The sequence below is a fragment of the Bactrocera tryoni genome, unplaced genomic scaffold, assembly GCF_016617805.1.
Source record: "Bactrocera tryoni isolate S06 unplaced genomic scaffold, CSIRO_BtryS06_freeze2 scaffold_7, whole genome shotgun sequence".
Classification (NCBI taxonomy): domain Eukaryota; kingdom Metazoa; phylum Arthropoda; class Insecta; order Diptera; family Tephritidae; genus Bactrocera; species Bactrocera tryoni.
Genome location: NW_024396366.1, coordinates 13,257,214 through 13,284,615, shown reverse-complemented (window position 1 = coordinate 13,284,615; position 27,402 = coordinate 13,257,214). Strand labels below are relative to the sequence as shown.

At 39.8% G+C, this 27,402-nt stretch overlaps 1 protein-coding gene across 2 annotated transcripts in view; it reads left to right on the top strand.

Moving 5' to 3' along the window:
- LOC120781859 (MPN domain-containing protein CG4751) overlaps positions 1–27,402 on the top strand; it is a 118,092-nt gene that overhangs the window by 84,265 nt on the left and 6,425 nt on the right. For both annotated transcript variants that reach the window (XM_040114079.1, XM_040114078.1), the window contains one exon: positions 15,511–15,680. In XM_040114079.1, the coding sequence (XP_039970013.1) occupies positions 15,521–15,680 (160 nt within the window). In that variant the 5' untranslated portion in view covers positions 15,511–15,520. The remainder of the gene's footprint in view (positions 1–15,510; positions 15,681–27,402) is intronic.

The following is a 27,402-nucleotide window of genomic DNA, read 5'->3' as shown; positions in this document are numbered from 1 at the left end:
AGAGCTACATCGTCTGCATAGGCAATCACCCGGCAGCCCAGATCCTCTAGTTTCTTAAGAAGGTCGTTAACGACTAGGATCCATAGAAGAGGAGAAAGAACCCCGCCCTGAGGGGTTCCCCTGCTCACATTGCGCCGCGCGCCCGCGCTGCCCCATTCTGTTTCGACTATTCTGTCATACAGAAGACTGAAGATGAGGTGCTTGAGGTTCGATTCAACCCCAAGACCCTCTAGAGCAGTTTTGACTGCCTCCGGTAAGACATTGTTGAAAGCTCCCTCGATATCAAGAAAGGTCCCAATAACGAAATCTTTAGCCTCGATGGCTTCCTCCAGCCACGACACGATAGTGTGCAGGGCAGTGTCCACCGACCTGTCTTTACGATACGCATGCTGCGCTCCTGATAGGTAGTCTCTCGGAATGCGACTCCTTACATACCAGTCCATCAGCCTCTCCAAAGTTTTAAGTAAAAAAGAGGAGAGGCTGATGGGTCGGAAATCCTTGGCCGTGACATGAGAGCCCCTGCCAGCCTTCGGGATGAACGTAACTTTGACTCGTCTCCAGCCCCCGGGATGTACCCTAATCTGATGCAGTTCGCATAGATCGGTAGCAACCAACTGCAGAAAAGGCCGTGCAGTCAGCATGCAACTCTCCGAGAGATGCCGCCATAGAGGACGTGCTGTTAGGGAAGTGAGCATCAAGGAGCAACTGAAATGTATCTTCACTGCTTAGGGCCCACTTCCCGTTTACATCCTTCAGATAACCCAGAGGCACTGGGTTTTTAGCGAGAATATGCCTGAATCTATAGGACTCGTGGCAGCCCTCCACTTTTTCGCAGAAGGCCTTCCACGAGATCCTCTTAGCCTTCCTTAACTCGAACTTGTAAATCGAAAGTCTTGTTTTATACAACGCCCAGTCGTCAGATAACCCGCTTCTGCGGGCCCTGTTAATAGGCGTCCCTAATTTCCGAGAGCTCCATAGTCCACCATTGAGGTTTCCCTCTGCCCTTCGGTATTTTCAGTGGACAGGAGCTCTCTAGTGCAGAAATGCACGCCGAGCTGAAGACTTCGACCCACCCGTCCACCACATCGGCGGTGCCCAAAATGTTCACCCCCGGTGCGCGTGGAAGAGTTTGCCGAAGCCTCCTTCGGTAGCCTTCCCAGTCCGTGTTCCTCGGATTTCTGAATGATTTCCTAGGCGGACCCTCTCCGACTAAACTAAAACCGATATACCTGTGATCAGAAAAGGAGTGATCATCGAGGACCCTCCAATTTGAGATCAGCGGGGCAATCACATGAGAAACTAGGGTGAGGTCGAGAACCTCCTCCCTGGATGCGGTCACAAAAGTTGGGGAATTTCCCCTATTACAAATGCGAAGATTTTCGCTTACAATAAAATCAAAAAGCGACTCACCTCTATTATTTGTATCCGAGCTGCCCCAGATCGAGTGTCGCGAGTTGGCGTCCGAGCCGATGATGACGTCGGCACCATTCCGGGACGCTTCAGCCAAGGTCTTCCTTAGCAATACGTGAGGTGGCTCCACCGCATAATCGTGCGGCATATACGCGGAGATAATCCAGACATTTCCGGTCTCGCACTCTAGTTTTGCTGTTACTATGTCAGCATTGCTGAAATTAGGTAAAAGAAGTACCGTTAATTCATTTCTGACCAGCATACAGGCTCTGTTTCTACCTGCATCATTGGTCGCCAGCAGCTTATGGCTCCTCGTCCACAAGCCAGAGATCCCGCTACTAGTCAGCCACGGTTCCTGGATCGGGACGACATCGGCCTCGTCTTGCTTCAGACGAAGCAGTAAATTGGCGGAGGCCGCCTTTGAGTGTTGGAGATTAATCTGGAGGAATTTCATCCTTCATACTCTCCTCTAGCAGCGCCTGTTCAGCGCTTATGTCGTGATCGACCCTCACCTCCTCAAACAGTTTTTCGAGGCTGAAGACGGAATCGCCAATCGACGAACCGCCTTCAGAACCAAGAGGTTTGGGTCGTTTTCTATGGTCGCTTGACCATCGCTAACGCCGTCTGCCTTCTCCCCTGCATCTGCAGCTTGGGTGCCATCAGCCCCGGTATCCGTTGGGAGTACTTTTAGCACAACCATTTCGAAACCATAGCTGATGGCTCCCTTGGTTTTGCGGAGAGGACCGATGGACTCCTCGTTAAGCATTATCAACGCTTGCCGATAAGGTTCATCGGTTCTCTCCAGCCTTATAACCCTCCAGTCATGCGTGGGGAGAGAGGAGTTGCAGTACTTGAGAATTTCCTCAATCTCATTTGCAGTGGAAGGTTCAGCCGGCAGCCAGACGCGAGCCCTAGGGCGAAGAGGAAGGTCCGCTTTGTCCACGGCCTCCAGTCTGGCTCCCTTCCACACCTCCCCCACCAGAGATACTGCCTCCTTATATAAGATGGCCGATCTTTCATCGGCACACCTTGTCAGCTTATGCAGTCCATGATGCCAACCGGCACTTACACATTTTGGGGGTGGTCCCGGGTTTCCCTTAACCACCCTGAGGAAGACTGACGAAATGGCTGCCGCTACTCTTTTCCACTCTTCGTGAGAGATGGCGCCGTCCCCCCTGCTGCGGTCTAGCACACCAAGCACTCTTGCACTAGCGCCTTTAGCGATTTCACTAAAAGTTGGCGCAGCCCCCGTTCGCGGTTTTTTACCAAGGGAGGTTTCTCCCTCATGCGACCTTTGCCGCTTAACCTCTGGTTCGGGTCCCTTCGTTTCGAGTCGAGCCCTATCGGTCTCGCTCTCACTCAGGACCTTCTTAGCCCATTCGAGCGTGTTGGCATGCTGCTCTGATACCTGACCAGCATGCTTGCCCCCGTAGCGCTCTACGATTTTTGTTGCCAGTCGACGGTCCGACTTCAGCTTTCTAGCTAAAGCTCCCCTGCTAATGCCCCCTGTGGATCCCTTCATAATTTTAGCAGAAGTTCCTCTGCTGGTGCTAGCGATTCCGCCGTGCACGAAGACTCCACCTTTCACTATCTCTTTTCAAAACCGCCGGCACCCCCCATTCTGTCGCCTGATGAGGAGACTCCTACCGGGGACAGTTTCGTCGCCACAGGAGCAGCAGCCCCGCCTGGGACGAGTCTGGGTGTCGATTTCGACATCCCTTCATCTCCCTTCGTCGCCTGTCCGTTCGTTTCAGACTTGTCCATGCTAAAAGGGTCCCCACTCAGAGCCGCTATCCGTCCCCCGGAAGGTAGTCGCGTTTTATGGTCCCAAAATTATCTCTGACGTTCAGAGCCGACCAGCGTAAAGAAGGAGTCCTCTCAACTTACACCTACCACGCCAACTTAACGACGACGGGGGGGGGGGGTTGGGAACGTACTCCGAGGCCTGCCACGGAGGCATTTGCGACATTAGCCCAACAGCCATTTCTGATGGGTGTCACCCCATCATACTCAGGTGCCAGAATGTCGCCACCACCAGCCCAGGGTTCAACCAGATCCAAATAAGTTTAACCTACTCTAAAAACCAGTTCAATGCTAAAGTCGTCTAGGAGTTGTAAGGCCGTGAAGGCCGCAGGCCATTTAGCATTACCCAGGATGCACGAGCGTGGAGGCGACCTGCTCTACATCTACATTTTATAGGAGGCGGTGTAAAAATTGTACAATGGGGGTGGCATCGACCACCTTACGTTCAAATCAAATATCTCCCGACCTACCAATTTCAACCAAATTCGGTACATAATATTATCCATAGAGCGGACCAAAACTGTTCAAGCTACCACATAATGAATATGTGGAGCCCAGTGTGTATGGCTGACTGTTTGATAATGATATACCCTTATGTCAAAAATAGTTTTTTCTAATAACAGTGTAAGTGTTGTACCTAAAATGGAGAAAACTTGCGCTAACATACATATTAGTGATATTCAGGATTAACCCATTACTTCCCGAGCATTGAAATCATTGGAATTTTTTGATGAAATTTGTAACTTGGGCTCTTAATACGTTAAGAAAGAAGAATATGAAAAAAAAAAAATAAAAAATACCTTGATTAGTGAATCAGCCCGTCATATAAATAGGACACTGGAGATATATGTATGCTCAGAAAAAATTAAAGATAACGCTTATAAGAAAATCAACTTTATTAAAATTATCATCGTATTTAAGCTTATTTTGTATGATAAAGAATAAAACAATCACTGCAAAGTGTTTTATCGCATTTGACACAAAAAGTAAGAGGTTTTTTTACAACCTAGTCCTTGGCAACGCCTCTGTTTGTTCCTCTTCATCATGTTGTGACCTAAATTACAAAACTGACCAGTTTTAAAAATTCATATTAAAATAATGTTAACACTTTTAATAGCCAGAAAATAATGTTATAACAGGAAAATAGTACATGAATATAAATTTCTACAGAAATAAATAAAATAAAAGGTCAGTTTTGAAAAAAAAAAGATTTACTATGGTGTCCTATAAATAGGACAGTGGTAAGAAATGGGTTAATAAAACTTAGAAAGCATCTCAATATGTTAATAATATATAGTATTGCCAAAATAAAATAAAATCAGACATTATTAACCTTGTTCCCTTATACCTCCTAAAAGGTTTTCAGACTTACCGTCACATATAAACAGTAGATACATATATGTAAATCGGTAAACATGTAAGATATTTTAGTAAAATTAACTGAATGTATAATGTTAGATATTCTATAGTTTATTGTTGAAATATAATGGCGTCGTAATAAAAATGAAAAGTTTGAGAATCAACCCTACTATCAAAGTAGAAACATCAAAACACCATAACGTCACATTCGACAACTTTTTTACAATTTGACGTGTCATGCTTGTATATTGGCAACTGCCACTGCGCGTGACAATACCGTCAATCGTGCTCCTTTATTAGGCATAAAAGAAATGAAGAAACCACGGGCAACATCCGCTTTGATAATCGACAGAACTAATAATATATTGACAGTGCGCTGGAATGACAATTCAGTAATAACCAGATTTTCAAACAATTCCATTGTATGACTCCTTTTTTATGGTTTTTTATATTCTGCAGGTAGTAACATTGATGAATAACTTTTTGGCAGCGTTTGAAAAACTACGCTACTCTCGTAGCATTTCATTTTACTCTTGCTACCGCTCTCACTTTGCCGGGAGCCGCAGCATAGCCTTAGCATAACAATGGAAAGTATGTGCTCTACTCTGCTCCGAGTTTTGTTAGGAAAAAAACTATAGCTGGAGCGGGAGCAAAAAATTAAATTCTGCGCTATGCTCTGGCGTAGCGGTAGCAAAAAATTGGGAGCGGTAGCACAGCGGAGCTAATGAAAATTTTCATGTGCTACAGCTCCCGCATGTGTTTGTTGTTTTTTTTTCTTTTTTTGCTATTTTCTGTCATTTACAAGAATGGTACAAGTTGGTATATAAAAGAAAGTCGTTTATAACTCAAGAACGGCTGAACCGATTTGGCTTAAAATTGGTGGGGAGGTAGTTTAGAAGCAGGGTAAGGACATAGGATACATTTTATCTCTTTATGCTAAAATTCAATACAGCTCATAAATACAAAAATTATATTTCAAATCATAAGCATTTGTTCAAAATTTATGTAAGAATCATTTGAAAATTTTAGTAATTCAAAAATAGAAAGAAATAAGTAAAAATTTTCATTTCCAAACATGCTTAGTATATGGGTTATACTGATTTTGCTTCTTAACCAGGTAGTTTTTTTTTTAAGACGAGCTTGTCCGATATATTTAATATCACAACAAAAAATGGCATTGGAATTTTCATCGTCAAGGCACTGCGGATACTTTGCTAGATTATTGGTCAAGGACGCAAATGCATTCATAACAAACCAAACGCGATATCTAACGTAAAAATAAAGCGGAATAATTGGAGTGTTGATAAAAAGGTTTATTATAATTTTAGATATACAGAAATGTTTTCGATTCTTTGCAATATACTTTGAAGTACAGTCAGCAAAATTCATATTCATACACCCCATTTTTACATGTAAAATTTTTTTTTTCTATTAAATTATCAAAACTAAAAATCTGAATTTATACGTCAATTGTACTTAAGCAAATATGAAGCAATAGAATATAACTGTTTTACATTCCTAGTAAAGATTTTCCAGTAATTCGAAAAATTCAGTTGGCGTGAATGCAAAATTCGTATTCATACACTAAACGATAGTCTGCAAACTCACTATTCGTAGAAATTATGGTTAGCTAGATCAAATATTTCAGTTCCATGAAATATAGGCCCTATTCTTTGTCATAAATTATGCATCATTTTGAATTTGATTGTCAACGAGAAAGTGTGTTTTCTAAAATGGGCAGAAAAAGGTTCGGAAGTTCCAAATGATATTCGACAATTGGCTTTAAATTTGCATCAAAACGGAAAATCTTTACGGGAAATTGAAAAAGTAATAAACCGAAGCCATGCAACAGTTCAGTATATAATTAATACATTTAAAAAGTATAAAACAGTGAAAAAAAGGCGCCGAAATGAATGTAAAAACAAACTTTTACGCAGAAATGTGTTATTTTTAGTGAGAGAGGTACGTTAAGATCCAACAATTTCGGCACCAAAGTTAGCAAAAATGTTAACTGAATTCCAAGGCGTGACTGTAACAGCGCAGACCGTTCGTAACACTCTTCGAAAACGAAAAATAAGGAGCAGATCCGCTGCAAGAAAACTTTACATAAATGCAACGAACAGAATGAAGCGTTTAAGATTTGCCAGATTGTACAAAAATAAAGATTTTCGATTCTGGAGACGTGTAATATTCACAGATGAATCCAAATTTAATATTAAATATAGTGATGGAAGGGTAAAAGTATGGCGCGAGAAAAATAAACGTCTTCATTGCATAAACCTTTTGCCCACATTTAGGCACGGTGGAGGTTCCGTCATGTTCTGGGGATGTTTTGCTGCAGCTGGAGTAGGAAATCTTGTCCCCATCACAGGAATAATGAATGCCAAGAAATACATTGATATTTTAAAAGCAAATTTGAATCAAAGTGCAGATAAACTTGGATTGGGGGGTCGATACCTGTTTCAACAAGATAATGACCCCAAACATACTGCGCTTGATACTCGTCTTTGGATCTTGTACAATTGTCCATTTTACTTAAAAACACCACCGCAAAGCCCAGATATAAACCTTTTTGAAAATTTATGGTCTATCGTTAAAAAAGGGTTGAAAAATTACAATATTAGGAATGAGAAACAACTAAAAGAAGCATTGCAAAGGGAGTGGAAGAAGATATCTCCAAAACTAACGAAAAATTTGGTGAAGTCAATGCAACGACGATTGCACGCAGTTATTAAACAAAAAGGATATCCCACTAAATACTAATTTTAATTTATGCTATTGATTATATGTTTCAGTTAGGGATGTATGAATACGATTTTTGCGTTTGTTAATATTATACTTCTCGTTTTTATGGAAATATTATTTACTTTTATATAAAAATCAAAACATTTCGCATTCTGCTGTAATTTTTCATCCAAATCTAGTTTTCCCTTTCAAAATTGGCTTGAAAATTTATATTTTTACTGAAAAAATAGGGTGTATGAATACGAATTTTGCTGACTGTATGTATATGCGTACAATTTCAAACTGATTCTTCCTAAAAAATTATAAAATTACTAAATATTGGGAATGGTAGAATAGAACTGCAAATACACAGTGCAATGGATTAACACATTCGCGTAAATTGCGGGAATTCCCGTCATTCATGTTTCCTTCAATAAAATAATTGCGGGAATTCCCGCGCTATATTCCCACAATTTCTTCCGCACATATAAAAATGCTCTTGAAAAATTAAATGCGGGAATTTTATGGCATCGCGACTTTAAACGCTACAGCTCTTGTCAGTTATACAAAAAAATGCTAATTTCGCGGAAAAATCAGTCTTTGTTGCTCTGGGCACTTTTGTAGAGTGAACAATTCTGAGAAACATGCATCTAAAGTCAAAGCGATGCCATAAAATACCTCTGATCTGTAGGAATTTAAAGATAAAAATCAGTTCTTAATGTTAATATGTAGGGCTAAAATTTTCAGGGAATTTTTTTTTGGGGTATTTCCAAGGAAATTTCGTGACGGGACTGAAAAAAATTAATAGTTCAAAAAAAAAAAACACCCTAATGTATATAAAAAGGGGGAAAGTTTATGTACATAGTTAAAATTAATTTCGAAAATTCATAGTAATTGAGTATTGTAATACATTTGGAATAGATGATGTTTTTGGTAATATAAAATTGGTAAATATTTTACATAATAAAAAAAAAAATTATAATTTATTCAATTATTATCTAATTCACTTTATTAATATATTTCTTAAAATATTTGATTTTAGATTTATAAAGGCACTTGACGCAACAAGTGCCAAAATGATTTGCATAACATTGTTTTGTTTGAATTATTCAATTAATTCAAATATTATGCCAGAAAATAGCAAAAAAGAAAAAAAACAACAAACACATTCGGGAGCTGTAGCACATGAAAATTTTCATTTGCTCTGCTGTGCTACCTCTCCCAATTTTTTGCTACCGCTACGCCAGAGCATAGCGCAGAATTTAATTTTTTGCTCCCGCTCCAGCTATAGTTTTTTACCTAACAAAACTCGGAGCAGAGTAGAGCACATACTTTACATTGTTATGCTAAGGCTATGCTGCGGCTCCCGACAAAGTGAGAGCGGTAGCGATAGCATAGCAATGGCTATGTTCGTAAATGCATCATGACTTGCAGCATAAACAACAGTAGCAACACTGCAAGTTTGACGTTTGATACTTCTTATACAATTTTTGACAATTTGCAGATACATTTGTTTGCATTTTTGAACGCGTATAGTACTAAAATGGAAATTTTGCTGAATCTGACACTAGACGAAATTTGTGAGCAAAGAAATGATAGATTTTCTTTAAATTTAAGAAAAAGAAGGGTATTGAAGTCAAATAGAATAATTTGTAGGTACAAATGTTTGTCTTTAAAAAGAAAAATACCTAAAAACAAATCATTTATTAAAACAATAAAGTCGTTTCCCGAGGACATATTCAACCGTACTCTCAGCAATAAATGCGTCTCCGCATTACTGAGATTTTCACTAAAAATTTAAAAATAATAATTTATACAATTATTATTAACATAATTTAACTAAATTCCAATACAAAAATTAAAATAAAACAGTTTTGCACTTTCCGTAAGACATCGTAGTTAAATGCAGTAAACAATTTTTTGATAGAAATTATGTATGACAGATAGAAATGTTGCTTTTTTGAACGCTTGATTATTGCAGTGTTGCAATATTGCATTTCTGAACGTTCTGTTTGTTATGCAATCGTCATGATGCACGTCATGATGCATTTACGAACATAGCCAATAATTTTAGAAATTTTGCTGCTACGGAGTAGTAAATGAGAACCCTGCTTTTTGGAACATACGCCAAAGTGTCATGTTAAAAGATACGATCGGAAAATGACGACTTATTAATACAATATAGTCAACAGATGGAAGGCGTTGACTTATTCGACAATGCTATAAACAACTACCGCATTAAGATATGTGGAAAGAAATATTATTGCCCGTTGCTTATAAATGCATTCAATGCAGCAATGCATTATGAGTCAATTTAACTTCTTTGTGGAAATTGCAGAAGCTTTAATAACTCAAGCCGTTCTACGACGATCTGGTAGAGGACATAATAACAATATCAATAAACGTAAATACGGCTTTATTTAATATCAAAACTGGACAGATGTGCTCACTGCCACCAATGTAGAGAAAAACTCAGTTGATGTAATGTGATGTGATGTAATACCTCAATGAAAACAATTCTATTTGACTTCCATAATGGGTTACCGCAACATGAAGGGGAAATAAAAAAGAATCAATAAACTTATAAAAAAATGCTTTGGTTTGTTATAATATGAATTAATCTTCAAACGATTAAAAAAAACTATGTGTTTAAAAAAATGTTAATTTCAATTTCACTAATTTTTTTCAGCATTTAAGAATATTTTGTTTTTGTTTGTTAAGAGCATCGTTTACAAAAACTGGTTCTGATTTAATTTACAAGTATTTATGTCTTTTAAGACGTGTATAATATTTTGGTTAAACTTATTGAAACTATGATTTAGAAAAAAAATAAAATCAATATCTCTAAAAATGCGAGATATGTTTCTTCGCGTGAACACTGTTGCGTGGGTATTTAAATTATTTTCTCCATAAGTAGGTTGAAGAAGTCACAGAAAAGGGAGTCTGAAACCTCGTTTGGTATCGAACGGCTCGGAGAGGTCCTTCCCGATCGACGGAGCTTTTGGGATTGCTCAACGTCAGTTTACACAGCTGTATTACTTTACCAAAATCAGACATCGCGCAATAAGGCAGTTCATTTTCGTGCTGTCAAAAGCAGCTTTGAAATCGACGAAATGGTGGTGTTCGTGGATCTTCTTTTCACGGGTCTTTTCCAAGATTTATCCCATAGTAGTAGACGCAAATTGTCTCCTTTTTTGGGGATTGGTCAGAGCATACTTAAATTCCAATCGTTGGGCATGCTTTTGTCCGACCAAATTCTAAAAAGACGCTGATGCATGCTCTTTATCAGTTCTTTGTTGTTCTTCAGACTGCGTAACTGCTATTCGAACTTCTTCTTGTTCGGGCAATGCAACGTCGGCTCCATCGGCATCGATTGGCGAATCGGGTTCACCATCTTCTAGTGTTATGCGTTCACTGCCAGTCAGCAGGCCATATAATTGTTTCCTCCATATTTTTAGTACGAGTATGCTCTGAGCATCAGTCACTAGATCATCTCTGGAGCTTCTACAAGAGTATGCTCCGGTCTTGAAACCTTCTATTAGTCGCCGCATCTTATTGCTGGCCCGTATTGGCAAGCTTTTCAAGCTCTTCGTACTCACGCATTTCGGTCTCTCTGTTTTTTTTGTCTGCAAATGCGTCTCGCTTCCCTCTTTAGCTCTCATTATCTATCCCATCCCGTTGCAACGTTTCGAGGTAGGCAGTCTGTTTTCTCTACACTGCGACATGGCACTCCTCATCGTACCAGCTATTCTTTTACCTTTTCCGAGAACCAATGGTTTCGTTTGCAGCTGTACATAAGAAGAGGGTTTGGAGCTGCTTGAGCCGTAAGTAAAATAATCGTTTCTGGCCACTTCCAAGTGAATGGCGCTGAGAGAACTAGCTACCTTAAAACATATGTGGTGTAGCGCTTAATATTGGGTTAAACTTCAGACCATACCAAATACCCATAATGACTTAAATCCCGATTCTCTGGTTAACGTTTAGCATATCGGTTCAAAATATTAAATTTAACCTCTACGGTTGAGTTTATGTGAGCTATACCTCATTTGAGGTTGATTTTAATATAATTTTCGCTGACGAGAAGTAAAATGTACTTACAAAACTAATTGAGCCTATGACATATAAGTTTAAATTTGTATCTTAATTTAATTTTATTTCATTCACGTTCTTTCAAAACATTTGTTAAAATCAATTTTAACCAACGCCTGAAAGTATTTCTCTGGCTTTGAAGGAAAGTTGCAAGACTATGAAATGTTCGGGTACACCCTAACTTAGCTCTTCCTTTTAGTTTAATAGTGTGCGTCAATAAGAATTTAATTATTGAACTTATATTGAAAACTCGCGTACTCAGCGTACTAGCGTACAGCGTACTGAAATAATATTAAGCGAAGTCTTGTCACTTGTAAATTATCTGTCATTTAATCTTACTCATTTGTTTCAACTTATAAATATCAATTACAATACAAATTTATTATATTGTATCAGTATTCAGATATATCCGTTTTACTTTCCTTATAAACTATGCGTAGTCAATACGCTTAATTATGATTCTTCTAAAAAAAATTCAGTTTTAAAAACTTTAATATGCTTAGCTCTTCACTTCAATACACTTAATTATAAAATGTGTGATCTCAAACAGCTAACATTTTTTATTTGTGTAGACTAATTTGTATGTAAATATTCTCGAAATCGCTTTTCCTCCAGGCGCATGTGCAAATATACATACAAGTATGTACGTAATGTATGTATATACAGCTGTGTTCACGAAAATAGTAGTGCCGGTGAGTACTAACTATTTAACAGTCAAATCATATGATAAGAACAATATTCGATCAAAAAGTTATAAAAAACCTAATTTTTAATTAATGTATGATATATTTACGGTTTTATCTACCAACAAATTTTTTTAGTTTATATACAGTTATTAAATTAAAATAAAATTGAAAATTATGCTGTTCAAGAAAATAGTAGTGGCTATTAAAAAAGGCGAAAAATATAAGAATATGAAAGAAACAGTAAATATTTCATATTTAATATGTTTCCTAAGGTCTAATATTTTGTTGTAAATCCGTTATTGTTTATAACGGCTAGGCATCGACGTAAGATGGAATCAATAAGCTCCCTACAACGCTTCACAGAGACTTGAGCCCATACCTCCTTAAACACTTGCCAAAGCTCTGTGCTTCTTGATGGTTTTGCTGTTGCTACGCATCTCTTAACATCGCCCCATAAGTTTTCGATCGGGTTTAGGTCCGGAGATTGTGCTGGCCATGGTATCACTTAAATGTTTTCAGATGCAAACCACTGATTAGCTAGTTTGCTCGTATGTTTAGGATCATTATCCTGCTGAAATGTCCATTTTAAGGACATTTTCCATCTAGCATACGGTAGCATTACATCTTTCAATGTATTAATGCACACTGCTTGGTCAATAATGCCAGTGATCAAAGAGATTGGACCATCGCCAGCATACGAGAAATAAGCCCACACCATAGTGTTTAGCTCAACATACTTAACTGTCTTTGTGGTGTACCTTGGGTGGTATTCTGTGTTTGGAAGACAACGAACACACTGCCTGGAGCCTATACCACCAAACAAAACAATTTTGATCTCATCCGTATATACAATATTGTGCCACTTTTCGGCGGGCCGATACATATGGTCTTTCGAAACTTTTTATTCTTGCAATTGACGTGCTTCTTCGTCAAAAGGGGTACTTTTATCGGACTCCTTGCATGTAAATTAGCTTCTATTAGCCTTCGGCTAACTGTGGCAGCACTGACCATTAGATTCAATTAATTTTTAATTATTTTTGACAACGCCGACGGCTTCGCTTTGCTGTATCTCAAAACTCGTCGGTCCTCTAGAAATGATGTCTTGCGCTTACCACCACGAGTTTCCGACTTAATAGTATGATGAATAGCATTAAATATCATCGGAGCAGTGCACCCAATCATTTCTTCGATTTCTTTATATGTCTTGCCTTCATCTCTTAACTTTTGGGGGGGTTGGGTAAGGTTTGTTTCGTCGAAAAAAGACCTTTTTTCGTGAATTTTTTTAGAAAAAATTATTGCTGTAGGTTTATTTTACTTATTATTATATGAAAGTACAACATTTGAAGGATACTTAAAAAAAGTTTTATCAAAAAATAGCGAGGAATAACGGATTTATCGTCGATCCCTGCAGGCACCTCGAAAAAAAGTTGTTGTGCGGTGACCACCCTACAGCATCACTGGATCATCTGAAACCAAAGAACCAAAATGTTTTCTTTAGTTTATTAGTTTATCTTTTAATTGACGTCGAGTTTTTTTTTAATTTTTTGGTACCATTTTCAATCCAAAATTACGATTTTAGACGAAAAAATCGACCTATTTGTTATTGTAAAATTCTTAGAAATTATAATTTTTGGAAAAACTCGACGTCATTCGAGAGCTATGCATATGCAGAATATTTGTACAAAATTTCAAAACGATCGATGCGGTAGTTTTTTCTGTAGTCTGGTCACCGACTTTAAAAATGACATATTTGGGAAAATCGATTCAAAGTTTTGTACACTCAGCGCAGGTAGTTAGAGGTACCGTTATTCAACCTGCTGTAACTTCGTTAGTTTTTCTCCGAATGTCCTAAAACTTAAACACAATATTCTTGAGATGTTGATGGTTCAGAAAAAAAAATTTAAAAAAATGGAAAAAAAAAGTTATCAAACCTTACCCCCCCTTAACTATTAACTCACGTTTTTTGATTGAGCAATGCCCTTTTTCAACCGACTAAAAAAGAAATAAAGAGCGATTTCAATAAATTTATATCACACAATTACCATATTATTTTAATACACTTACTGATGTCAGTAAGAAGTTAATTAATATTAAATTAAGTTAAACAAAATGTAAATGTACCTATGTACATACATAATATTATTATTGGCCTCACTGGAGATCAATAATACAAGTCAAATTTCTATAGTTAACTAATTTGCTTATTGCTCTACGAATAGATTGCAAATATGTAATAATATGTATTTTAATGAACAAGAGACTTTTGGTGCAAATATTGAAATATACCATAAAGAAAGCAACGTAAAATAAAAATAACGGCATTTTGATGTTTTTTTTGTTAATAATATTCTGTTCTACGAAAGTATTGTAGAAATGTTCAATTTGCAAGATAGAACATGTCAGAAATAAGATTAGAGTGTTATGTGCTGTCGCACTACTATTTTCGTGAACACAACTGTATGTATGTATATCTGATCATATGTCCCTGAATATGCCATTTATAAAAAATCAAACATTCCCGCTATCGACAAAAAAGGGCAGACCATCATTGACTAATAAGATTCTAACAAGCTGCGTATATTTTATATTTGATCATACGACACAAGTTTATTCATAAAGAACGCGCACGTTCCGCGATTCCAAGTGCATTCGTTCATAATTCTGCAATGGTGCGCTTGGTTAATTCGGTTTTATATGGAATTCCTTCCCAAATACTTGAGGTCGACAAAAATAATTATTAGCAAAATTAATTTAATAAAAAATTTAATTAAGAAATTGAAGAATTTTCTGATGATCACTTCAGACAAGGAAGTGCCAACGTGTCTCATTGCCGACTCTCAAAAACTTGCCTGATTTACCTTCGTGTAACTTCTTACTATTCAGCAAATTCACATTACCACTCCGAAGACACCGTTTTGTCTCAATTGAGGATATAAAAGCTGAATCGAAGAAGGCTCTGATGGCCATCACGACGGAGGATTTTTCCAAGTGCTATGATGACTGGAAAATTCGTTGGCATAAATGTATTGCAGCGGAAGGGGCTTACTTCGAAGGAGATGAAATGGACAAAATTCACCTTTCAATTTGATCACAGTAGTATATAATTTCGTTGCTATGAAAATGCAGCCCAATCGAAAAATCGTAGTCCCTTAAAAGAGCATTAGTCCAGTTTCAATAATAAAGCACTATTTGTCCATGATTTATCTATTTAAAAATCTAAATAGGTGTGCGCATCTTTAATTCATTTAAAAAATGAATAAATTTTCTGTGACGATCGGAAAATTTACAAACTTTACAGGAACAATCCCTAGGCTATCCTGAAAATTGTCCTAAAATTTCATTTCGGTCCAGCCTTCTCTTTTATATACATATATATGTATGTATATAGAAACTCTTTTTCCCCTCATTTTTAATTTTGTTTAACGTATTTTGCTTTCAGTGATGGAAATATGTTAATAAAAGCAGTGTCGTTTATATCAATGGGAAAAGTACAACCATTTTTAATTACATTTAATTCTTCGGCTTTGCTGCTGGTTGATTTCCATTGCCACTTAACCATGCGCGAAGTTTGCGGTTATTTTGGAGGCCATTGGGATATAAATACTCACAGTAAGTTTGAATTTAAACATAAAAATATATAAGTATTTTGTTTAACACAACATATCCGAGACTTATAATTATGTAAGACTTTTAGTGTAACTTATAGTTAACAGTTTCTAGGCATAACTACTATACATATCAGTATTTTGTACCGACCTTTGGTTACGAATTTCAGTATCTTTGAAAACTTCTTTTGAGAAACACTAATAAAAGAAATAAGCTGCATGGTTGAAATTTCCAAAAATTTGTAAAATGGGATAAAACAATATTATAAAGCGAAGTAAATAATCTTTAAAGAACATACTTTTTCACCAGTTATTAAATAAGGTTAATTTTTTGGAAATCTCGTAAAATTCTGTTAGCAACTGGTCAAAATTGTCTAAATTTGGGAAAATCAAAAACAAAAAATATTAAATTGTTATAATTAGCATGTTTAATACAATGCATCTTTGGAGTAAGTTTTCTTTTAATATATTTAGGTACATGGTTTTATTCACAAATCCACCATAATTCATTCCAAATACAGATTGAAGTTTGACTCGTAAGAAAAAATTATGTTGTCTGCTAACGGCTTATTTCCACGTAGTATGACAAATTATATTTAATTGTCTCACAATAGCTCATTTTGATTAAATTTGCCTACCGATCATTTAAGGCGTAGAATCAAACCATAATTGAATATAGCCATAATTGAAGGATATTTGCATGATTCAATTATAAAAGGTTGTGTTACTTCCGAGCATGTTTCCTCTTATTTCTTGCCACGCAGCTGAATTTGATCCCTTCGTGTATGATACCATATTTTACCCTACTTTCTATATTAGAAGAGCATTTGCATAATCAATTACATTAAAATGTTTGTATTTACGCTTACTTTTCATATTATTGCCTCACCCACAAAATATCGTTAGTATTATGTAACTTTGCCAACTTAGGGAAGAGGAACAACATTTAAAGAAGCGTTTCTTTAGAGTAGAGTTTGAAAGTGGGTTAAATTGCGCTTGTACTTAATACAATGAAATTCCTAACGTCCTTCCTTTCCCTGTAAATCAAACAGTAATGAATGCATATAAACCGAAGGTCGCACAAAAGTCGTTCAAGCGAAACAGTTGTCAATCAGTAAAGAAGAGCCAAGTTCGGGTGCAACCGAACATTTTATACTTCTGCAACTTGCAAGAATCAACGTCAGGGGAATACCTTAAGGTCCAAAACGTCAACCATAGGATCGGAATCCAAGCAATTATATACATATATATTTGTAGTATATACAAGTATATTCATATATACACTGACCGACATAAGTTTTGTTAGAAAAACAAACATTACTATACATATGTACCTTAGAGTGATTCAAGAAAAAAAAAATTTTGGTACTCGGAAAAATAGGTTCCTAGACACCTCTAAGAAAGCCTCTCCAAACATGAGTTTTTAATTGTAACGGGAAGGTCCTCCTACATACAGTTTTCTATTTTTTCTTATTACAGGTAGAAAAATTTATATCTTCTTCCAATTACTTGAAAAAATATCTTGTTCCTAAGATTTTGTAGGAAATTGAATGCTCTACAAAAAAGGTCTACCAAGATTTTTTCGTAAACCCAAACGTTTAAAAGATATTAACAGTTAAAGTTTGATTATTTTTGGGAAAATTTTTTATTTCTTATGAATTTATAACTCAATGAAAAAAAAATATTATGAATAGATTTTCGGAGAGGCTTTCTTAGAGGTGTCTAGGAACCTATTTTTCAGAGTACCAAACGAAAAAAAAAAAATTTGTTTGATCCACCCTAATATGCATTGATGTTTGACGATGAATATCTCGTAAACGCTTAACTTAATCAAAAAATCATATAAGACCATTTTTATAGAGCAGTAAATTTCATACAAAACTGTGAGTTTCATCATTCATAATAATTTTTTTTCATTGAGTTATAAAATTCATAAGAAATAAAAAATTTTCCCAAAAATAATCAAACTTTAACTGTTAATATCTTTTAAACATTTGGGTTTACGAAAAAATCATAATAGACCTTTTTTGTAGAGCATTCAATTTCCTACAAAATCTAAGGAACAATATATTTTTTTCAGTAGTTGGGAGCGAGATATAAATTTTTCTATCTGATAATAAGAAAAAATAGAAAACTGTATGTAGGAGGACCTTCCCGTTACAATTAAAAACTCATGTTTGGAGAGGCTTTCTTAGAGGTGTCTAGGAACCTATTTTTCCGAGTACCAAACGAAAAAAAATTTTTTTTTTTTTGAATCACTAATGTACCTACATGTATGTAGAATATGGCAGGGGAGTATCGACTCCATGCTCAATTTTTGGTTGATGCCGGTAAATCGTTTAGTTTATTTCTTTACGTTAAAAGTATATACGGTTCATAATTCATGTAAGGATCATTTGAAAATTTTATTACTTTAAAAAAGAAAGAAATATGAAAAAAACAATAAAAAGACGTTAACTTCGGCTGCACCGAAGCTAATATACCCATCGCAGGTACATTTCTTTTAGTAACTATGTGTTCAGTTTGTATGGCAGGTTCCGATCGTTCAGTTTGTATAGCAGCTATATGCTATAGTAAGCTAATCTGAACAATTTCTTCGATATTACATTATTATCTTAGAAAATAACCTGTGTCAACTTTTGTGAAGATATACTGTCAAATGTGAAACTTTCCCTTACAAGAACTTGATTCCGATCGTTCAGTTTGTATGGCAGCTATATGTTATAGTGGTCCGATATCGGCAGTTCCGACAAATGAGAAACTTCTTGAAGAGAAAATGACGTTTGCAAAATTTCAAAAAAAAATCTTAAAAAGAGACAGACGGACATGGCTAAATCGATTCAGTTCAATACACTGATCATTTCAATATATACTTTGTAGGGTCTCCAACGCTTCCTTCTGAGTGTTACAAACTTCGTGGCAAACTTAATATACCCTGTTCAGGGTATAAAAATAACCACACATAGCTAATGCGGGAGAATAAATGGATAGAGCACCTGAAGTCCTGCAACCTCTCCACCGGTGTGAGTAAGCTTTGGGCTACTGTCAAAGCTTTGTCAAACCCGAAGAGACATGACGACCGAGTTGTAGTTCAATTCAATGGTCATGTCCCTTCGGACCCGAAGAATTGCGCGAGCTATTTTAGCCGGCAGTTCACACTGCACCCTTCGGTAGACAAAGCTAAACGATGTGTTAACCGACTGCTGCGCAAAGTGCCAAACGACAGCGGGCCACTTACTTTCACCAATGCGGAGGTTCAGGGTGTCATCAACAAGGCAAAACCCTCCAAATCCATTGGCCCTGATGGAATCAACATGCTAATGCTAAAGCATCTAGGCTCGACGGGAGTAAGATATCTCACCAAGGTCCTCAACCTGTCGCTGACCACTCTTCAAACACCCGATGTGTGGAAAGTCGGAAGAGTGGTCCCACTACTGAAACCTGGGAAACCCGTCAACAAAGGGAAATCTTATCGACCGAGTAGTGAAGACACTAGAGGCCTTGCTACTCCCGACCTTTACTCACCATCTGAGCCTAGCCCAGCTTGAACTATCTGAACGGTCGTCAGTCATTCGTACTATTTCTAAGTGAAACATCTAAACTGAGAAGAATTAAAAAGGGGGCTCCGCAGGGTGGCGTCCTCTCTCCGCTACTATTTAATTTCTACATCTCGAAACTCCCACAACCACCAGAGGGGGTTTCCATAACCTCGTACGCTGACGACTGCACGATATTGGCGTCGGGCAATGAAATCGATGGCATGTGTTCGAAGGTAAACAGCTACCTCTCCGACCTTACTCGTTTCCTCACTGCACGGAACCTCACACTTTCCCCCACCAAATCCACAGCGACCATATTTACAAACTAGACGAAGGAGTATAGACCTGAGCTTAATATTGCAGTCGACGGCGTCAAAATTCCGTCTGTCAATAATCCCAAGATTTTAGGTGTAACTTTCTCTCCCCATACGACCGCGATTATCGCCAAGGTACAGAGCCGCAACAAAATTCTCAAGTCGCTAGCCGGCAGCACATGGGGAAAAGACAAAGAAACGTTGTTGGCAACATACAAGGCAATCGGCCGGCCGGCCCTTAATTACGCAGCACCTATATGGTCGCCTGGATGCACTGGTACGCAGATGAGACCTGGCAGAACACTGCACTCCGGACCACGACGGGATGCCTTTTGATGTCTCCCTAGGAGCATCAAAAGGTCTTTCCTTGACTACGTCGACGACGTCGTACAGTACGCCGACCGGACTTCGGACGCAACTGACTTTCGACAGGTACTGATCGCCATTCACAGTGGAGGCATCAACACCTTCCCGACCGACCGACTCACCTCCCATAGCAGACGAAGAGCTCTAGCTGCCGCGAGAAACGCGAGTGACCCTAGCGCAACTTCGTTCTGGATATTCTAGCAAGTGAAACTCCTACTTATCCAGAATAGACCCTGACATACCAAATGTATGTCCTGCATGCAACGAGTCTCCGCATGATACTGACCACCTCTTTGCATGCCCTACGAACCCTACTCATCTAACACCCTCCTCCCTCTGGTCCGACCCCGTCGCAACAGCACGTTTCTTGGGCCTTCCGTTAGATGGCGTCGACGACAACACAATTGACCCTTACCATCCTAACGGGGATTAGATATTCCGTTAAAACAACAACAACCACATGCGGGAGAATACAGATTGTTGCTCTGCAAGGAAGTTTTTTTTTTAGGATGAACCCGTCAGATATTTTTCATATCACAACAAAAAATGGCATTGACATTTTCGTCTACAAGGCATTGCGGCTAATGTGCATCCAAATGCATTCGTAAAAAGCCAAACCCGACATCTAACATAAAAAATAACGGAATAAGTGCAATGTGGATAAAAAGGTCTAATATAATTTGAGATATACAAAAATATTTTCGAAGCATGGCACAGAAACGTGCAATATTTAAACGGAAATAATGAAGTATATGCGTACAAATTCAAACCGATCCTTCCTCAAAAATAATACAATTGCGAAATATTGGGAATGGTAGAGTAGAACTGAATAATTGCCTACTCAGTCCGAAGTAGCACCTGTTGGCAAGAGCAATCCTGCGTTGGATTTCCATGCTGACATTGTTGATGGTGTTTACGCTGGTTCCAAGATAGACGAAATTATCTACAACTTCAAAGTTATGTCTGTCAACAGTGACGTGAGAGCCAAGTCGCGAGTGCGACGTCTGTTTGTTTGATGACAGGAGATATTTCGTTTTGCCCTCGTTCACTGCCAGACCCATTTCCTTGTCTTGCCTGGAGAAAGCGGAACTAACGGCGCAGGTGTTAAGGCCGATGATATCAATATCATCAGCATACGCCAGCAGCTGTACACTCTTATAGAAGATGGTACCTTCTCTATTTAGTTCTGCAGCTCGAACTATTTTCTCCAGAAGCAGGTTGAAGAAGTCGCATGATAGGGAGTCGCCTTGTCTGAAACCTCGTTTGGTATCGAACAGCTCGGAGAGGTCCTTCCCGATCCTGACGAAGCTTTTGGTGTTACTCAACGTCAGTTTGCACAGCCGTATTAGTTTTGCGTGGATACCAAATTCAGACATCGCGGCATAAAGGCAGCTCCTTTTCGTGCTGTCGAAAGCAGCTTTGAAATCGACGAAGAGGTGGTGTGTGTCGATTCTCTTTTCACGGGTCTTTTCCAAGATTTGGCGCATGGTGAATATCTGGTCGGTTGTTGATTTTCCAGGTCTGAAGCCACACTGATAAGGTCCAATCAGTTTGTTGACGGTGGCTTTAATCTTTCACACAATACGCTCGATAGAACCTTATATGCGATGTTGAGGAGGCTAATCCCACGGTAGTTGGCGCAGATTGTGGGGTCTCCTTTTTTATGGATTGGGCGTAGCACACTTAAATTCCAATCGTTGGGCATGCTTTCGTCCAACCATATTTTACAAAGAAGCTGATGCATGCTCCTTATCAGTTCTTCGCCGCCGTGTTTGAATAGCTCGGCCGGCAATCCGTCGGCCCCTGCCGCTTTGTTGTTCTTCAGGCGGGCAACTGCTATTCGAACTTCTTCATGGTCGGGCAATGGAACGTCTGCTCCATCGTCATCGATTGGGGAATCGGGTTCTCCTTCTCCTGGTGTTGTGCGTTTACTGCAATTCAGCAGGCTGGAGAAGTGTTCCCTCCATAATTTAAGTATGCTCTGGGCATCAGTGACTAGATCACCTTTGGGGGTTCTACAAGAGTATGCTCCGGTCTTGAAATCTTCTGTAAGCCGCCGCATTTTTTCGTAGAATTTTCGAGCATTACCCCTGTCGGCCAACTTATCAAGCCCTTCGTACTCACGCATTTCAGCCTCTTTCTTCTTCTGTCTGCAAATGCGTCTCACTTCCCTCTTCAACTCTCGGTATCTATCCCATCCCGAGTTAGGCAGCCTGTTTTCTCTCCGCTGCGACACGGCACTCCTCGTCATACCAGCTGTTCTTTTGCACTGTCCAAAAACCAATGGCTTCGGTTGCAGCTGTACGTAAGGAATTTGAAATGCCGTCCCACAGTTCCCTTATACCGAGTTGTTGACGAGTGCTCTCAGAGAGCAGGAGTACAAGCCGAGTAGAAAATCGTTCGGCTGTCTGTTGTGATTGCAGCTTCTCGACGTCGAACCTTCCTTGTGTTTGCTGGCGTGCGTTTTTTGCTGCACAGAGGCGGGTGCGAATCTTGGCTGCAACAAGATAGTGGTCCGAGTCGATGTTAGGACCTCGGAGCGCACGCACATCTAAAACACTGGAGACGTGTCTTCCGTCTATCACAACATGATCGATCTGTTTGGTAGTTTTTCGATCCGGAGACAGCCAGGTAGCTTGATGAATCTTTTTATGCTGGAATCTAGTACTAGAGATAACCACATTTCGGGCCCCGGCGAAGTCAATCAGCCTCAACCCATTTGGGGAAGTTTCGTCGGGCTGAGGCTGAATTTACCGACCGTAGTTCCAAAGATACCTTCTTTGCCCACCTTGGCGTTAAAGTCGCCAAGCACGATTTTGACATCGTGGCGGGGGCAGCTCTCATAAGCGCGCTCCAAGCGCTCATAGAAGGCATCTTTGGTCACCTCGTCCTTCTCTTCCGTCGGGGCGTGGGCGCAAATCAGCGATATGTTGAAGAACCTCGCTTTGATGCGGATTGTGGCTAGACGTTCATTCACCGGAGACCGGAAGTAGTGAGCTGCTTGAGCCATGTGTAAAAGAATCGTTTCTGGCCATTCCCAAGTGAATGGCGATCAGAGAACTTTCCTCACTTGCGTGAACTTCTACACATGACTCCATCCCCCACTCAGTAATCAGTCGATGAATATTATACCACGTCCACTAGGCTGACTGTCGATTGGACTCCAGTGTGAAATGATAGAGCTATTATCAAGCACCGACGCAAAAATTCTGTTTTATTACGATTAAAGGGCACTCAAACTTTTGTCAGAATCAGCAATTCGTTTTTTGTTTTGTTGAAATATTAACTTGTGCGGCACCCACTTTGCACAGAGCTTTCGCCTCTTTAGGGCGTCTACTGCTTTAATTGTCCTCGGTGGTCATTTCGCCTCTTTCCAACTTAGCAAATATCTTTTCAACGGTTGATTTCTCTGGTGCAGAGCCTAAATTCAACACTATTTTTCAGCAGATTTTTTCCCTCAAAAAGCAATGCTTTATTAACACACGAAATGCTTTTTGACCATTTTTTTAAAACTAACCCAAACTGCTATATCTCATTAACTAATAGTTGCTAAATTTGTGTACGTATCTTTTAAAGGCAGACTAGAAATCAAAGAGACTGCTTGAAAGGGAATCTCAGATTGTTGGTCAACTAAGTGACGCTGCGCCATCGCGTGTTGTATTTGTGATAGTTTACTCGTATCTATTAGTACATATTCGTTGCAAAGGTATCGTGTCGGATGATCCTCTTTCTCATCGGACGACGGTGTACATTTTATTTTACGCCTTTTTATTTGTATGTGAGTATCCTCCTCTTTCGTCCTTAATTAACTTCGATGATTGTTGTACATGTTTTGTTGACGGACCGTTCCGTTTATTTTTTGCTTGTCTTTTGGGTCCAGTGTTCCGGTGGCCGTTGATTTATATTTATTTCGTCTACCCCTATCACCACTTTGAAAATGTCTTTTTTTGGTTGTAGTACCATCTTCTGCTGTCATATCTCAATCGTCAGCGACTTTAATTTCATGTCGCAATTTGGCACTTCATCAGCGGAATCATGTTCCAACCTCGTAGCTATGACTATGAACTAGCCCCCCTAATTCTTCCGCTGCTTTCTCCGTTTCTTCTGCACTTCTCACTCACTCTCTTAGCTTCTTCAAGCATCTAGGTTTTTGGTTGCATCTAGTGGTCGCTTTGTCATAAACTACCATTGGGTCGAACTCTTCCCTTGTGATATCATCTTCAACGTCTCCATCTGCATCTCTTTTTCCGTATCTTTTTCATCTTCTTCAATCACCAAAAGCGACATTTTAGTGTTCACACATAGCATCATAGTTAAATGAGTATTGCCCCTCAAAATTAATATTTTCTACGCACTACTTCCCAAAGGTAATGTCTTCTACGCAATGCTCGACATATCGGATTTTTCTGTATTTTTTAAAATAATATAAATATAGCCGAGTTAGCAACAGCTCGCCAGTCGTTTCTTTTTTTCGTAAGGTGGCGCCAATTGGATTAAAATATTACACGAGGATTGCACCGCGACCTTGGACTCTTGTGCCCTCTCCAAAATCACAAAGACTCACATAGCCCCAACATATTGATAAAGTACAATATTCTGCTGGGTGCTAGTGAAGCGTCTATGCACTGACTTATGGCAAAGGCTTCTGCCTGAAAAATGCTCGGAAAACTTTTTATAGGTATGGATCGCAGATCCACGCACCGATTCCCTCCGACGTTTTCGAGCCAGGAGTGTACCACTTGATCGTACTATTCCTCAGCAGCAGCTCGAGAGTAGAATTGTTCCACTCATTCTTGCTGCCAAGGGTAACCTTGAACTTCTTCGTGAAGTTAATCCTTTTGGTAATGCTGTCCCTTGGGTATAGTGCCACTTATCTCTTTCATCCTCTGGGACAAGATTACCGTACCTTTGCCGCACCCCTCTGCCGTTATTTGCAGAAGTGTGTTCTTGGCTACCCGACCGATCACTAAATGAAGCTTTGTGAGTTCAAGCATGACTTCAAGTGGTGCCGTCGGATAAGTGCGCATTGCACACAACATGCAGACACAAGCTAGTCGTTGCAGCTTCGATGGTTGGAGCCCTTCCGAAGTCTGCGATGCTTTTGAGGCCTAGGCCACCGCCCCATACGTGATTATCAATGTACAACCATCTAACAATCCTCGGCTTGCAGCCCCAGGATTTTCCCGCCAGCCGATTACACATTGGTGCTTTTGTCGCCTTGTCCTAGGTCAGGTCAACATGCTGCTTCCACCGCAAAGTGGAATCCAGCGTCATACCAAGACATTTGACTTTGACTACCACCCTTTTGCCAGGCTTAAACCTCTTTGTAGTAGGTCGCAAAGAGTGTCCTCGAATTTACCTCTGGCTATAATTACGATGTCGTCCGCGTACCCTTTGCAGCGGATCCCATTGTCAGTTAGCAATGCTAGAAGGTCGTCCACGACAAGACTCTATAGCAGCGGGATAGCACGCCCCCCTGTGGGCAGTCCCTTGTTGTGTCAAGACAAAACCTTGTATCTCCTACTGTGGTTTCAGCAATTTTGGTGCGCAGTACGACATCTATCCAACTGTTCACCGGTGCAGGCACATTCCTTTTCTCCAGTGCCTTGGCTACGCTCCTGTGAGACGTGTTGTCAAAAGCACCTTCGATGTCTAGGAAGGCGCAAAGCATCACATCCCCTCTCTCCACAGAACTCTCTATCTTCGAGGTTATCTGGTACAGAGTAATATTAGTCGATCTGCCCGCTCTGTATGCATGCTGAACAGCATACATGTGTGCAATTTTCACCGCCTTCAACTTTATTCATGACGTACGATCTTTTCCATACTTTTTAGTAAGAAGGAAGTTAGACTAATTGACCTGAAAGATTTTGCCAGTGAGTAGACCGTCCTTCCTACTTAAGGTATAAAGATCGCTTTCGCTGTCCTCCATATTTCAGGGATGTATGCCACTGAGAGGCTATCCCTCATCAGCCGAACAAGGTATGGCAGTAGATACTGCTCTCCCAGTTGTAAAAGCGCTTCAAAGATGCCGTCCACTCCCGGAGACTTGAATTTCTCGGACAAAGCCATTGCTTTTTAGGTCGAATCCGCTGTAAATAATTGCCTTGCGATTATCCAATGTGAGCGAGATGGCTTATGTTCGACTACGGGTAAACACTGGTCTTCCCAAATGGTTTCCGGGAAGTGCACCTGCCTTCGTACCTTTTTCCTGAGATCTGAGAGTTTTCTTGACCACCGGGGACAGTTGCCTGTTTGTGGTCGCCTTTAGGAGGCAGCTGCAGTGATACGCGTCTATTATGAACTCGTTTATCGCAGACAAGCTGGAAGCCTGGACCCGTATCACAATTATCAGTCTGCTCTTCCCCGCTCAAATTTTTACTTAGCAGATCCCGGAAGGTATCCCAGTTTGCGTTCCGAAGGTTACGTCTGGTGTGAGTTGCTTGACCTCAACCTTTAGCGCGAACCTTCTGCTTCTATGATCCGAAAAACACCCTCCATTGTGAGACCAATCCGTCTACAGGGTCCTTGCTCAAGGTAATGTCAAGCACCTCTATTCTGCTTATTGTGACGAAGGTGGGTTCACACCCCATATTCTCTATAGCTAAGTTGCTACTTATTATATATTCTAAAAGAGACTCACCTCGTGTGTTGCAGTCCGTACTGCCCCATTCCGTGTGTTGAGCGTTTGCATCACATCCACGGATTAGGGGCAGCCTTTGTCTCCTGGAATTCGTCTTGAGGCCTCTAACCTCCCCTCTGTAGACCCATAGATCTTGGATCAGCAGGATGCCCTATTTATCCGAAGTGAACCTGCTCGCTATGACAGCCGAGGCTGCCGCCGCGTGGTACACGATATTTCGGGCGACTTCCAAGTTGACGCCCACTGTAGGATCGGTTCGATGAGGAGCCGTTCCTCATCTCCGCCGTCATCCGAGGAGTTGCTGCGCGGAAGGTAGCTCGCCTTCTTGAGCGAAAGTCTTCTTGTCGGGGACTTTCGAAGTCGCAACAATCGCAGCCTGTTCTGCCGTACTATCGCTGGGAGTAATCGTAAGTTTAGTCTCTAACCGTTGTTCTTGACCTTGCCGCTGACTGCCCGCCAGGCCGAGATGCTGAGGAGTGAAAGTCTGCCTCTGATTCACCCGGCGGTTACTTGGTTGAGTACTTTCAGAGCTGGAGTATTTTCAACCATACGGACGCCATGCTAGCGCAGCCGCTGTCTTTTAATTCGCTGAACTATGTCAATATCGTCGTATATCTCATGCAACTCATCGTTCCATCGAATGCGGTATCCGCCGTGGCCAATGTGCGAAGGACCAAAAATCTTTCACAAAACCTTTTTCTCGAAAAATCGTAACGTCGACTCATCAAATGCAGTCATCGTCCATGCCTTTGCACCATAGCAAAACGGGAATAATGAGTGACTTATAGAGTTTAGTTTTTATTTGTCGAGAGAGGACTTTACTTTTCATTTCCTCCAAGAGTAGATAGAGTGAGTCGCCTTGTC